Source organism: Xiphias gladius, chromosome 22, assembly GCF_016859285.1.
Source record: "Xiphias gladius isolate SHS-SW01 ecotype Sanya breed wild chromosome 22, ASM1685928v1, whole genome shotgun sequence".
NCBI classification, from domain to species: domain Eukaryota; kingdom Metazoa; phylum Chordata; class Actinopteri; order Istiophoriformes; family Xiphiidae; genus Xiphias; species Xiphias gladius.
The window spans coordinates 8,131,161-8,145,438 of NC_053421.1; the positions used below are offsets into that span (position 1 = coordinate 8,131,161).

At 40.6% G+C, this 14,278-nt stretch overlaps 1 protein-coding gene across 1 annotated transcript in view; it reads right to left on the bottom strand.

Annotated features, from left to right (window-relative positions):
• The window catches only part of LOC120784675 (nuclear factor of activated T-cells, cytoplasmic 1-like), a 59,319-nt gene that overhangs the window by 27,729 nt on the left and 17,312 nt on the right, over positions 1-14,278 (bottom strand). The window contains 3 exon segments of the mRNA XM_040118657.1: positions 1,449-1,504; positions 10,988-11,128; positions 12,242-12,414. Of these exon segments, the coding sequence (XP_039974591.1) occupies positions 1,449-1,504; positions 10,988-11,128; positions 12,242-12,414 (370 nt within the window).

Below are 14,278 nucleotides of genomic sequence, written 5' to 3' on the forward strand. Positions count from 1 at the left end.
CAGAATGGGGCACTAGGACAGGAAGCAGGTTTTTGTCGGTCATCGCTGTGTGTGGAGGAAGGTGGGGAGGTCGAGGGGGGTGTTGGAGCTGAGGGGTCTGCATTCTCAGCCCCAGTCTGCCCTCCAGATGACGACAAAGAAGACATGCAGGTGGCTGATTGTGTTAAGTGCGTTCATGCACATGGCTTTTCCTCTCCATCCTAACCAATGAAAGTTAGAACGCTCTGGACAGCAATAAAAACACAGTCAGGAAGGCAGCCTGGAGCACTTTAAAGCAGTCTTGTGGCAACTGAAATAAGAAGAAGGCCAGTGCTCACTTGCTGTCTCTCCTCATTTGTTTGTTATATCTACAAATACACACAATGTAGTATTTGTCTTTCATCAACCTTGCCTCCCCACACCGCTGCCCCCGGCCAAGCCTTGCATGACTGCTAATTTTCCAGCATCTGGGACTCCAGCCATAGCACATCAGCCAGCCCTACAGGCCAATTAGACATCAGAATCCATATTTACCCTTCTGATGCAACCAAGTCATTTACCTGAGTGAAATAACAGCAACAACAAGGAGACAAACACCTTCAAGTTGCAGCATTTAGATGCAAGTGGTTTATTTTAGACCCCTTGCAAGTGTAAATTTTCTCTGTTAGTTTACATAACAAAAAGGGGGAGATGGGGAGAGGATGACATGCCACTGATGAAAGGCTTCAGCATTTCAAAACATACTGTCATCACGCACAAGCAAACAGGTTCTTGCAGATCCTGTACTTTACTCTCCACACTGAAAACAAATCTAACGAACCTTGGTGAAAACTTAATTAACTCCAGAGGACAGGCAGCTTTCTGGGACACGTAGAACAACATTTGCTTCATTCCCTCTCTTGACGATTCCCTTTCGCTCCGTTTTCTATTAACACAATCTGAATGTGTGACTGAATGTCAGTAAAATGAGTGTGCTATTTTCTCATTACAGCTCTCATGAAAAGCAGCAGGTAAAGGCAAGGGTGTAATCCATTCTTGGCTGCATGATCCCAGCACAGATGAGGTGTTTAAGTCCAATTCACCACACCACAACACTCTGCTGTGAAGTAAACGTCTGGCTATGCTGGGAGGGTTATGGTGTGAGTGTGGATATACATGTGTGCATTTATACTTGTATTTTGTAATCGTCCTAGTCGTGCGTGTTTTTTTGGGGCGTGTTAAATGCAAAAACAATAGGGCAGCTTGTGTTTACCTCTGTGAGGGTACCGAGATTTTATGAAAATTCCATTCAGGATTGCATGGGCTAATCATCGCTGTCTGTGTTGCAACTTGTAATGCCTTAGCAAAGGTTACATCATTACAGGGGACAGATGAGGAGGAGATGAAGAGATGAAAGGAGAAAGTGTCAAGGGAGGGTGGGATGAAGACAGGAGCATTTCCAGTGAGTCATGTCAGTGGGGTGAACTTACAGATTTGATGGAGTCCTTGTCAACTTTGGCTTCTGTCTCCCACAGATGATGCCCATCTATTGACAAAAGAATAAAATACAAGAATTAGTGTGGCTCATTATAAACTGCATCCTTAAGCTGGACTAGAAATGGAGGGTGGCCATGATCTGCAGATGGTACTCATATTGGTACAGAAGAGGAGATGGGTTAGGTCAGTGCAGTGCTGAACAAATTCATGCTCAGCTACTTATTTGATAATTGATTAATAACATTAATGAAGCAAACATGCCAAGCATTTGCTGGTTTCAACTTCTCAAGTGTGAGGATATACTGCTTTTCTCTTTTTGACAGTGAAAACCTTTTTAAGACTAAAAAATGAAATAGTGATTTTATACACCACATTATTACTCAATTTATAAAAGTTAGTCTCCATTAAGTTCTGCACTATTTCTGTCCTTTCATTTAATCCTTCTATTTTTCTCCCTTATTTCTATTCTTCCCCTTTATTTCTATTTTTAACTCTGTTCTGTGAAATTACAAAAAAGCAGCAGCTTTCGTTTGTTCTCTCTTTCTTCTCATCTCCATCTTATTGTGGTAAGAAGGTTTCCCTTGCTGCCATGCAATAAAAGGCCTGTGAGCTACTGCAGCTGTTGGAAGCCTGCAGAAGCTCAGCTCACATTCTTTGGGTTTTCTCTGTGATTTCATGCCACACCTTAGCGAACAGACGCTCTGGGCTCTGCTAGTGCAATCAGCACTGACCAAAGTGCCATTTTTTCCCCCTTTTTTTCAGAACCGATGACTCATTAGGGCTGTCAGAAATAGAAGTGACACAGAACAGCCTTTGTGTCAGTGGCACACCATGTGAGGCAATAGCATGGGCACTGTGGCATTCCTACTGTATGATAGTGGGGCGAGCAGCAGCTGTGCCTTTATTGATACAGCAATGAAGCCTATGCTTACAGAGTCGCTGCTGAAATGCTGCACTTTGCCTCTGGGACAGGAAGCCATCAGATAAGATAATCACAGTCAGTTCCAAATAGTCCAGCAGCTCTGGAAGATGTAAAACCCTTGTTTTTTTTCCAAAGCATTATGTTTTTCACATCATGCAGCGAGCAGAAGAATAAAGGATCCAAGTCACGGTTGGCTTATTATTGGTGAGCTGTGATAGTGGGGGCGGGTGGTCAGCTTTATTATTCAGAGAGTGAACATCAGTAGATATCTCTTTCCAAAATGGCCATATTAAAAGTCATGGAAAGGGAAAACAGACGGTGAATGGATCAGATAGGCTTTTCTATTTTAACTGGGGAAAATAAGAGTTGCATATGGAGAAATTTGCCTATCTGTGATGGAGATGATGTGGATGACTGAGGAACAGAGGCAGGGTGATATGCCTATAGATCTGCCACAGGGTACAGAAATGACACTGTTCGTGTGGCAGGTGATTGAGATGCACAAATGAATGAGGCCTACGTAATGCTGTGAAGTGGCAGTCAGAGTATGGAAGGGCAATTAAAGTAAGCACAGACAGGGAGAAGGTCAGAGAAAGGGAGAGAGACAGAGACAGACAGAGATGAGCGTTCCTCATGTTACGTCTAGGGGAACCAAGAGGGAATCTCACCCGCCTCCGCTCTGGGAGACACTCCAAGAGGGAAACCTTAGACTACGACGTCAACCCCAACCTCCACTAGTAAACATGTTTTTCAAACTTTTCTTCCTCTTTTTTCTCTCTTTACCTTCCTCTTGATCTTTCCCCTCACCTTTTATGCCCTTAAATCACCTTGTTCCACTAAACCTTTCAATGATTACTCAGTTAGAAAGCAAATCTCAAACTAAGACTAAGTTGGGATGGGGCCACATGTAGCATACCTTTGCAATTCCGAGAGAGCTGTACGACTGATAACCACAGAACTTTCCATTCACTCCGTCTTCCCTGCAACATCTGCAAAATGCTTCTGTTCCCGACAACACCTCCTCCTTCACGCAGCCTCCACCCACACACACATGCACACACGCAACCACAGTATCCTCTACCTTTGTTCTGGCCATCAACTTGAATGATAACACGAAGAAGCACAAAACAATAGTTAGTGTATAGGAGCTTTGTCTGGAGAAGTCTTGGTATAATCCCGTCACGATTACACAGAGAAATGAATGGACATACGCAAGCAAATAGCCACACAGTGTGGAAACACACACGTACTCTTAGGCTTTGTGCTCAAAGGTAAGATAACAATCTGTCCCACTTGTGCAAATCCAAAAACACCAATAGAGACAACTAGGGCAACACACTCATTCATCAGGCAATTAGACACCATGTAGGGTGAGGCGTCTTGGAGTCATCTCTTCCTCAGCTCTTGAAAGCACACAAAGTTGTGTACATGGTGACAAAACAGCAACACTGTTGCTGTTATAGAAATCTCACAAAAACAAGTACTCTCATTTCTCATACTTCTCATACATTTCTCATACTGAAGTTTTATTAATGATAAAGATGGTTTGATTTCTACCACATATCGATTAGACTACTAACTTTCTTTTACAGATCCAAAGATGGTTGAGTAGTGACATCTTTGTCCTCACACTGACCTTACAGGCTTTGGCTTTTTCTCTTTTTAAAACTGACAAGCAGAGGTGAGTGTTCTGTTGTGCAAAACAGCTTCCACTGCCCAAATAGAGTTCACTTTAATATTTTTGAGCATGGAAAATATGATTCATTGCTTAATTGTGGAGGTTGTCTTGTGAAACAACCTTAGAAGTATTTTGCAGCTATGCTTCTCATCCAGAGATGATTCAGGAGTATTTTTCTCTCTTTCCTGTTTACATATGTCAAATTTATTTTCTGTTTTAGTACCACTCTGCTCCTACTACCTGGACTGAAAATGCTTCAGTAATTTCACTGTAAGAGTCACTTTACTCATATTTCAACGGTGATTACCTCGTTGTCTAATGAGGAGCAAAGCCAAAAGGCCAAAGGAGTTCCCCCATGACTGATCCCAGAGGTACAGCTGGTTTCCCCCTCTAAAGCACCTGGCCTCTGCCAATCTGAAGATTGCTGAAATTGGAGAAATGTGGGTCTGCATTGAATCGAGAGGCTTCTGTATAAATTATGGTCTGGCAGTAGATTTGAGATGGGTTTATAGTCAGGAGGTGAGTTATTATTGGTGTATAACAGGGAAAGCGTGAGCTGACTTGACCTGTGGGTGCAGGCTAAGGAGGATGGCAGCCAGTGGAGTCAGATTTCATTCTTTTATCAAGACTCCAGCTGTGTAGCATTGGAGAATCTTCCAGACTTTTACATTAGTATAATATTTGTATAGTGCATAGGGTTCACAAGGAGAATATTATGGTTGGTTGCTTTTCATGGTGTTTTGCACAGTATATCACAGCCAGGCAAGGGTCACAGCAAGACCCTTACTTACAAACCCTAAACTGAATGTACTGTGAAAAAGAGTGTAGGCATATGGTTTTTTTTTTTTGGTATTTGTGCAGGGACTCTAACTGTTTTATTTATTGTAAAATAGGTCACATAATCCCATGCAGTGAGCAACATTTCATCAAGATATATCACTATTCTTATCATAGGGTGAGGGCATTCCTTAAGACCTGCCTCAGAAAGAACAATTGTCTCTCTCTGATTTGAACCACTTATCTGTCTATAACATGTTCAGACAAGTCAGATGAAAGGGTGGAGGCCACAAGACAATCTAGACATCTTTCTCTTACACTGTTACACTCTATCTGTTATACAGCTATCGTCCAACTGATTGCTTTGATGTATATACGTGCCCAAAACCAATCTTTCTTACACAAATGGCACGCTGATGAATCATTACGTTATTAAAAAAAACACATTTAAGGGTGAGGCAAACTTTCAGTTCTATTTCACATAGGCTTCACCCTATAACAGGACCATACAGGTTTAACTTTGCATCCCCGTGGACACTGAAAATTTATATCATACAGGCTCACCTATCCAAATCATTCCTATTAAAAAGGTGGCAGCAATGTCTCCCCCTCCAATACTGTATGTTATGGTTTTCTCTTTCCCATAGGCCTGGCCTTAGGTGTGCAGTAGCTTCATTTTTTGGCAGATGGCAAAATAGGATGAGAGGTTAAGCCCCTATAACTCTGTCAAAGGGCTTCTCCTAGAACTACAATAATTATACATTATTATTGACGGTGGTTCGATATGCCATCATAATCATACTGTAACTCATATTTCTCTAATCTCTAGCCCGAAGCAGGGGTGGAAGTTGACTTTACACTGCCATAGGGCCAAAACTATGAGCAAAGATTTTGCAGGTTATTCTTGCCTAAAGCCAAAGGGCAGTCTAGACAAACCGCCAGAAGTACAATACATCGAACAGGTTGTCTGGTGTTTTGACTTGCCCAAAGTAGAAGCGTTGAACTAAGTACAAACAGACTTTGAATGAACTCTAACAGTACAGATGACAGTCTTTAAGGCCTGGGTTGCTCAAACTATGAAGGAATGGGAATCCAATATTTCAGCCTGTTGCTGAGGAGTTTTCACATGACAAGAGTAATAGCCTAGGGGTATTATTGTGGACCATACTGTCCTAATGTTACAGATTATACTGTAGCTCAGAATTCTCTTAGTCTTGGCTGTGAGCTCAACCAGCCTGAAGCAGAGGTAGAGAAGACCAGACTTCTCCCTGCTGCAGCCCAGGCTGTGTGGTGCTGCCGAGCTCCAGGCAACGCTCCAAACCGACCAGATGTAAAAACTATCCAGCTCACCAGGGAATTCCCTTACCTCCCCTCTGAGTCAGAGTGTAGGCTTTCCCCAGCTCTCTCTCTCTCTCTCTCTCTCTCTCTCTCTCTCTGTTTGTCTGTCTGTCTCTCTCTCTCTCTATTTTCCCTGCCTCTAGCACTCATTCCATCCATGGAAAGCAGGGCAAGCCAGAACACACACACTGGAATAGGTGCGCCAGGTATGTCTTCCTACACCTGTGCCAAAAAAGTGGTTTGGGCGAACCGAAACACTGACACAACCTTAACACATACATATAATAAAAATAACAGAAAAATTGAGACATGCACAACAATGCAAAAGAAGATGGAAAGTTTTATAAATGCCCACATTGTGGCTATGCGAGAGGTACAGCTCTCCGCTCTCTGCACAGGAAAAAAAAAATTATATGGCCTATTAAAAATACATGTCAACAATAATTACTGCTGAAAAGAGTATTCAAATTGTTCAACAAAAATGTGGACTTGGAGTTCTTGAGTCTATCATTGTCTAGCTATAGTCTGATTAACTTGTTCTCACTGCTTTGTGTGGCCTGAGATTAACTAAAACACTGGAAAAAGCAGTTATATCGATTAATCCACTGGTGGAATGAATAAAGTTTATCTATAACAGTGACATGAATACATAAAACCCTTTTGTTGGGACACGGAGAGATTGACCCTACACTTTCATTCATTAAACGAGAGTCAAAACTGGGTCAGGATATGATCGTTTTTATGCTCCAACATCTCAGTACACAAGGTCACAAGAAGGATTTCTAAGGAAACTCGTCTTTTCTGCCTCTCCGCTTCCTCTCCTCTTCCACTCCCTCTTCTCGCTCTCTAGCCTCTGAGGGTCTTGTCTTTTCCGTTTCACGCCTCCACAGGGAATCCCTCACGGATGACTCACTGAAAACACTTCCTACTGCACAACGCAAACAGGCCTGGAGGCTAACAGCAATAGTAGGCACAAACACACACACACACACACACACACACACACACACACACACACACACACACACACACACACACACACACACACACACACACACACAGCAACAAACATGCACATGCAGTGGATGCATAGCGTTTGCATCAGTTATCCTGTGAATGATGAAGTGGAGCAGTGGGGATAGATGTGGCTTTTGAAATGTAGAAGTAATTATTTTTCAAGTCGCGTTAAGGTCTGCTACAGTGGGAACAGCTATGAGCTCTGCTCATTTGATACAGGGGGCATCTCAGACGGGGAAGACAGACAATCAAACAACATAAAAAGAAAGATTAAAGTGGCAGCAAAAGACTGGTGGAGGGAAACTATGATTTAACAGTACATCAGGTGAAAGGAATACATGTAGATTTTTGGAAGGGACTACTACTTTCCCACAAAGAGATAACACCAAACTATTATTTGCACTGGTGAAACATGTCACTATCATAAAAAACACAACTGTATGTTCATAATAGAAATGCTAATATTAGGCATATCTATTAAGTACCTTGAACAAAGGTATGAATGAACAAACAAACAAAAACTTAAAACTCGTTTTTGTTACTAACTCTTAGGTGTAGCCAGCTCATTTGCCTTTTCATTCATTTCATTTATTTTTAGCTGTAAATAAAATCATTCATCAACCGCATTTCCAAAATTGTCCCCGGGAACTTTTTCACAAATCTTCAGTTAAGTTTACTTGATGTTTATCATTAGAATAATCTTTCTTAATAATCTTTTTTTTTCACTTATATATATCAAGATATATCCAGTGCCCCTGGTCCCTACAGCAAGTGCAAACCTATGTGATAAAATGGAGCACCAATGATTTGCAAAGGACAAGTGGATGTTTTTGGGTGTCTCTGTTATCATCTCTTAACCAGAAACTTGTTAATGGGTGAGTCCCTCAAAAAGTGATGTCATAAATCATTCACTCAATGAAACTGATATTGCGTCTCATTGTTTTCAAGCAGGCAATTCAAAAGCAGATAGTGGGCTCAGTTTATACTAAAAGCAGCCACATCATTGAGTGAGTGAAGGCAAATGGAAATAGTGAAAAAAAAAAAATGCATGCATTTATGATTTATGGCTATCTCATTTGTGTTAATAGGCTTATATGCTGTGTGTGATCTCCCTCTGACTCAACTTGGATGATTTTAACTGTATAATTATTCACACAAGTTGAATTGGGACTCGCAAAAACCGTCTGTTGCTTCTTAGGATTGTGGAATTTTCTGGAAGGTGTTTATTGGAGTCAATTTTGGAAAGTGAGCAGCCATCGTGACCTTTGATGGCAGCAACAGTAATGGCTGTCGCCATTGTGGCAAAAGCAGTGATTGGTTTTGTGCTGTACAAAGAGCTAGGCTGTACGTGTGCATGTGTGTGTCCCACCGTGTGTGTAAGCACATGTCTGTGAGTGGTAATTATTTCAGTGTGATGCTCTCTATTTCATGGGTGTATTTAGTCATGAACTTTTCCAAAGGAAAATAAAACCAAAGTTATAGAATAAATCTGTAATATAATTATAATTTTATTGGTTTCTTTTTTTCCTCATCCCAGTTTGGTCCTTCTAAATCAACAATCAGAGAAATTTTAAGTCTGAGAACCTTCATGAAACAGCAGGATTCTCTGGTTAAAATGCCAAAGGACAATATTTTGTGGGACAGAAGTACTTTTCCACACTCACACTTGCTCATAGATAGTTGCTATTAGTGATTGATGTATGTGTTCCTGTATGTGCATGTGTGCGTAGAGTGTTTGGGTCTGTCTGTAATGGACTTTTTGACTTATGGAGACCCTGGAAGTGGTGGGTCATTAAAGTTTACATAAAAGCAGACTAAGTAGTAGATAGACAATCTTTCTCTCAATCTCTCTCTCTCCTTCTCAACACCACAGAGACGGAAAACAAAATACTGAAATGTTGATAGCAGGCAGGAGTGTGGGGATCCCGCTAGGGCAGACCTCCACATGCCTAATGTCTTTAACGGATATCGAGGACAGAGGTAAGAAGAATCCAGGATGAGGGAGTGAAAGGAGAGAAGAGGAGGAAACAAGGTACCAAAGTAGACAGAGAGGAAGAGAGAGGGAGGAGGTAAAAGGAGGGAAATACAACCTAGAAGGGGTCATGAGTCTTAAATAGAATGGGGTGGAGAGGCAAAAGGTGCTGTGCATGACTGGGCTTTCCTCTCCAGGGGATCCCCCTCCATGACTGAGTAAAGTATTTTAAATTTTTATGCTTGTCTCTCTTTTGAAGTAATTTTTAAGAAGATTTTTATAAATTTTCGGGGAAATTGAGCAATGATTTAAGCCTGTTTTTTCCCTTCCAATGTTGAAACTCAATTTTGAGTGAGCTTTGTTCAAGCAGTGATGAAGGGTTCAGGAATTTTCTATTGATTCAGGCTATGACCAATTTTTGCCTTCTAACTAAGTAGAAGGTCACCCGAATCACCTGATGGCCCATAGGGTATTGTTGGTACTTTCAAGGGTAAATAGTCAACAAGTAAACAATAGAAATGTGATTTGGGAGAGGTGGAATGTGAGTCCCATTTTCTTTTGTACTATACATACTATGACGATTTAAGAATGTATATTTTCCATGAAATGGTGTGACACAACCCTGAAATATTCTGGTGATCAAATATAGGAATGGTTCATTTTGTTGTATTTGAGTTTGCTAACTGTGTCTAAAAACCTTGGAACAGAAGGCAAATTGGACTATTTAATTAGTATTTACTCAGATTTCTCCAACAATGTATTGTAATTGTTTTTTGTTGGTAATTTAAAAATCAAGGTCTGGTATTCTTCATTTTTGGACGATTTTAGTATTGATTGAAAATGCATTCACAGCACTGGATCTGGTCTATATGAATTTGTGTCTTGTAAGCCCATGTGAGATGGAGATAGTTGTATGCATGAGACTATAATAAAAACTACTTTCATTCACTCTTTGACACATGCAAAGAAGGTTACCTTCTGTTATTCTGTTATTCTGTTAAAAACCTCTTGGTGACTTTGGTCTAGGAGGGGAAAAAAGTGTAGATGAGGTAAAGGGTTGGTAAGTATTTTTGTGTATTACATGGGTTTGTGACTACAACCAACGTCAGGAACTATGAAATCTGTGATTAATCAATTGTGGTTATTATCAGAGATAAGAAATATCTTGCATCTTATTCCCTATTCTTTCATCACTCATTGCTCATCATGAATGTCATAGCAGCAGCAACAGTGTTCCGAGGTATCACTTGTGCTTGACCTTTGCATTGATTTCGTGGGTACAGTCAAGGAAATGATCATTCATGCAAACTTGATCAGTAGTGTTTTTACCATTGATCCCTCCCACACAGGGAGGAAACACATGGTCGAAAAATGTGGCCAAAGAAAGGAACAAACTCTTAACCACAAGTCAATGAAAGATAACAAGGATGAGTATTCAGCAGAATGGGTGGAAGAGGGAGCAGGGAAAGTAAGCAAGGGGGTTAAATGTCAAAATCAAAGGAGTCAGGGTGGGAAAGAAAGCAAGGGAGTGAGAGAGAAAGTGGGAGTAAGAGACGTTGCACATGCCCTGGCTGTGATTCATCCCTTAACTTGTGGCGAGTACCAGTGAACAGGCAATGGAAACTTCAGCAAATGTAAATACGCTTTGGTTAAAAATATAGTGGCTTAATGCACACCACATGTGGCTCTCTGGCAAGCCCTGCTCTATTTTGACGGGAGGAGAGACTAAGGAAATGCGACAGAGGCAGAGAGGGAGAGAGACATTTGAAAGAGATATTAAGAGGGGAAATTGAGAGGCAGTAAACACGGTCTGTTGACTGCAGCTTACCCTGAGCCTTCTCCACGAACACCACCTTTGAGTCAGGGAGGAAGTTAAGACCATTGAGGAGCATCATTTTGCCTCCTGTGGCAGGGTAACTTTCGACACTCTGCTTCTCCACCAAGGGAAGCTCCTGTGCTGAGCGCTGGGCTATTGAAAGGATACACAAACACACACATTTCAATATATTCACAACATTAGCCACAACCTTAAAACCAGTTACTGGTTTTAAGGTTTTGGCTGAATATATATATATGTATATATATATATATAATACACCAATCAGCAACAACATTAAAATCTGTGTATCCGTGTATAAATAAACTCACTGCTGATCTCCATCCACTACAAGCCCAGCCAGCTCACAGCCAGTAAAACAGCAGTACTCGATTAGTTACACAGCCTTATCAACTTTATTATGATGATTTCATGACCCCTAACTAAGAGGTTTTAAGCCAACAGCTGCTCTTTAAATGATGTCGAAAAGAGCAGACAACTGATCAAAACAATATTTTCATGGTCAGAGATCCTTAATCATTATTTTCCATCAAGATGCCTGTGGCCAACCACCTGTCTCTGCTTTCTATAAATGTGGTTAGCTAGTCACTTTTGAACTTTGGGAATTGGTGACCAGATTCACAGCCAGAGTAAGATATATTTATTATCACATAGTTGTGCATTTCATTTGTTACCCCACTGCATAACTGAGTAGGCACTCAGTAAAACACTAAAAAAATCTTCCAAAAAAACATCTGTAATGATGAACAAACTCGGATTAACATCCACTTTGGACCATAAACTATAATGCCAGCTCCATCTCACCATGTAACTTTAATTGGCTTCCTTGGGTGCAAATAACATCACACCTATACACACAAATGAATGACAAAGAAACAGAGGTTTCTTTCAATGCACTCATTCAGCCTTGCCAAAACAGGGGCTGGCAAATGACCTTTGTGGAACCTGTGCGAATGGGGTAGTCCTACCACAATAACTTGTGCACTCAGTCATAAAATGCAAATTGAGATTGACGCCACGTATGCCTGGCATCATTTACAATACATCGATTGCCTTAGCAAATTGCTTTGATCATATAAAGCTTATCGGATGCAGAGGCACCCAATTTGATCCAGAAAGTAATAAATAGCAGCTCACTTTATTGGATTACAACAATAGATACCACCTTCTGTTTAAGTGTAAAACCGAGAGAAAAGGCATGCCAGTTTGTTAGTTTATTTCGGTGTGTTAGTGTTTCAGACTTACAGCATTCAATGGGGTTGGAGGCAGTCTGTAGGGACACTGTCCTGCCATTGGGCTGGTTGATGTGCACTCGGAACACCAACCTCACACGTGTGTTTTTACGTCCGATGTCTGTTTCCCCTTTGCGGAGCTCAATGTCCGAATTACGCAGCTTCAGGATCCCTGCACAATCAATTCTGGGACAAAGGCAGGGAAGGGCAAAATTTAACACCATGTTTCAAAGATTACATTATATATACAAAAAAGGGGGAGTTTAGTGTTCTTGTATTTTTGGTTTCAAGGCAGACCTGTATGCATTTACAAAGGAACTTTATTAGGAAAGCATCTCTGCTTTGTCTGCTATTACACAACGTATAATTACAAATGATACTTTCAACAGAAATTTTCAACAGAGAGATATGGACAAAGACTGAAAAAGGCAGATTTGATTATTTGACTGTTTAGCTGAGACATTGAGCAGAGTTGCTGTGCATTAGGACCAGCAGTGAAGTCCCCGCTGGTGTTACAGATCATGCACTGGAGGTTCACTGTAGCATGACCGTGTCATTATTAATCCAGCATGTCATCACTGACAAAGCTAGACATTAATGACTTCACATCACAGTTTTGAAAGGCGACAGAGGTCCAAGACTTAGTAGTTCTTTGGAGGAATCCTCTGGACTGAAGACACCATGGCTTACCACTATCAGACAAGGTCCCATCAGCTGCAGTCAGTATATACAAAGTCATATACTTCATATATTTAGGGCTTAGACCTCTGTTAATCATTGCCACATGTTGCAGTAGACCCTTTTCTAAGCTGTCTCTCTTTATTTATTTCATTTCACAATTTGGGAGGTAAAAGGATGAATTTTCTTTCCCTTTTCTTAGTGGAAAAAAGCATTCATTTTCATACATGGCATTTCATGAATTAAAATAAAACTACAGTGACTGGTAAAAAGTGAGAGAATACAAATAGGATACAGTTTGGCACATCAATTATTTTACATGGTAGCTATTTGAGCACTAGCATGTAGCATGTAACGATGACTTATGACTTAATGAGTCCTTATCAGCCTTGCATGATGTATTCATGAAGTGTTCTTTTATGAATTATGTTTTAAAACAAACATGAGATGCTGAATGTCATGGATTGGTTTGAAGTCAGTTTTCAGTCATGTTTAGATTAGATGAAAGTGAGCTTTCTCTGCCAGAAATTTAATAAGGCATGTTCAATATGTGAGTTAAAAAACACTCTTTCATAGTAACTAAAATGATAAAAGTTAAAGGGTTATTCTAAATGTTTATTTACTTATGCTCATACAGTATACTGTACTTGTTACGATTTGCAGAAGGTAATATCCTTCTTTAAATTAAGCCACCTAATGTATATGAGATGAATTTTCCTCAAAGAGAAAAGAAAGACAGATTGAAACTGGCTGAAAGTTTGACTGCAGTTCTTGACTGCCTGCATCCCACACAGTGATCGAATGGCATGAGAGCAGCGAGATGGATGCTGTTTTATCAAGGCGACTGTTTAACAGTTCAGTGGAAAGAGACAGTTAAAGGCTTTGCTTGCTTTTTGACCTTTCAGATAGTTGGGGAGGAAATAGAGAACTTTCACTCCTCTTCCTATAGCATGTGTGCTGACAACAAAGGGGAAAATAAACTTCCTCTTGAATATTGTTTACATTATCATATTCATCCTAAGGGTCACATTAAGTCAAAAGGGTGAGAGGCGTCCCTAAATATGATACCATATAAGGAATTCTGTCGTATTTTTGGAAATGATTTTGTAAGTTAGTACAAATGTTAAAATCATCCATGGAAAGAAGGCCACTGTCCAATCTGGAAACTCCTATTTGAAACGGTGAAGGATAAATGTGAGGTGCAGCAAGAGGTAATAGCCTTATGTAACCTATGTTCACATACAGTGGTTTTATCCATAACACAGGGTTCTGGGCCCGAGTCCAATAAATTCACTACTCCCTAGTCTGAATGGAACCCCAGGACAGTAGCCGCTGCCTGGACACACTGCAGAGAATAGCCCCTTGGTTTACT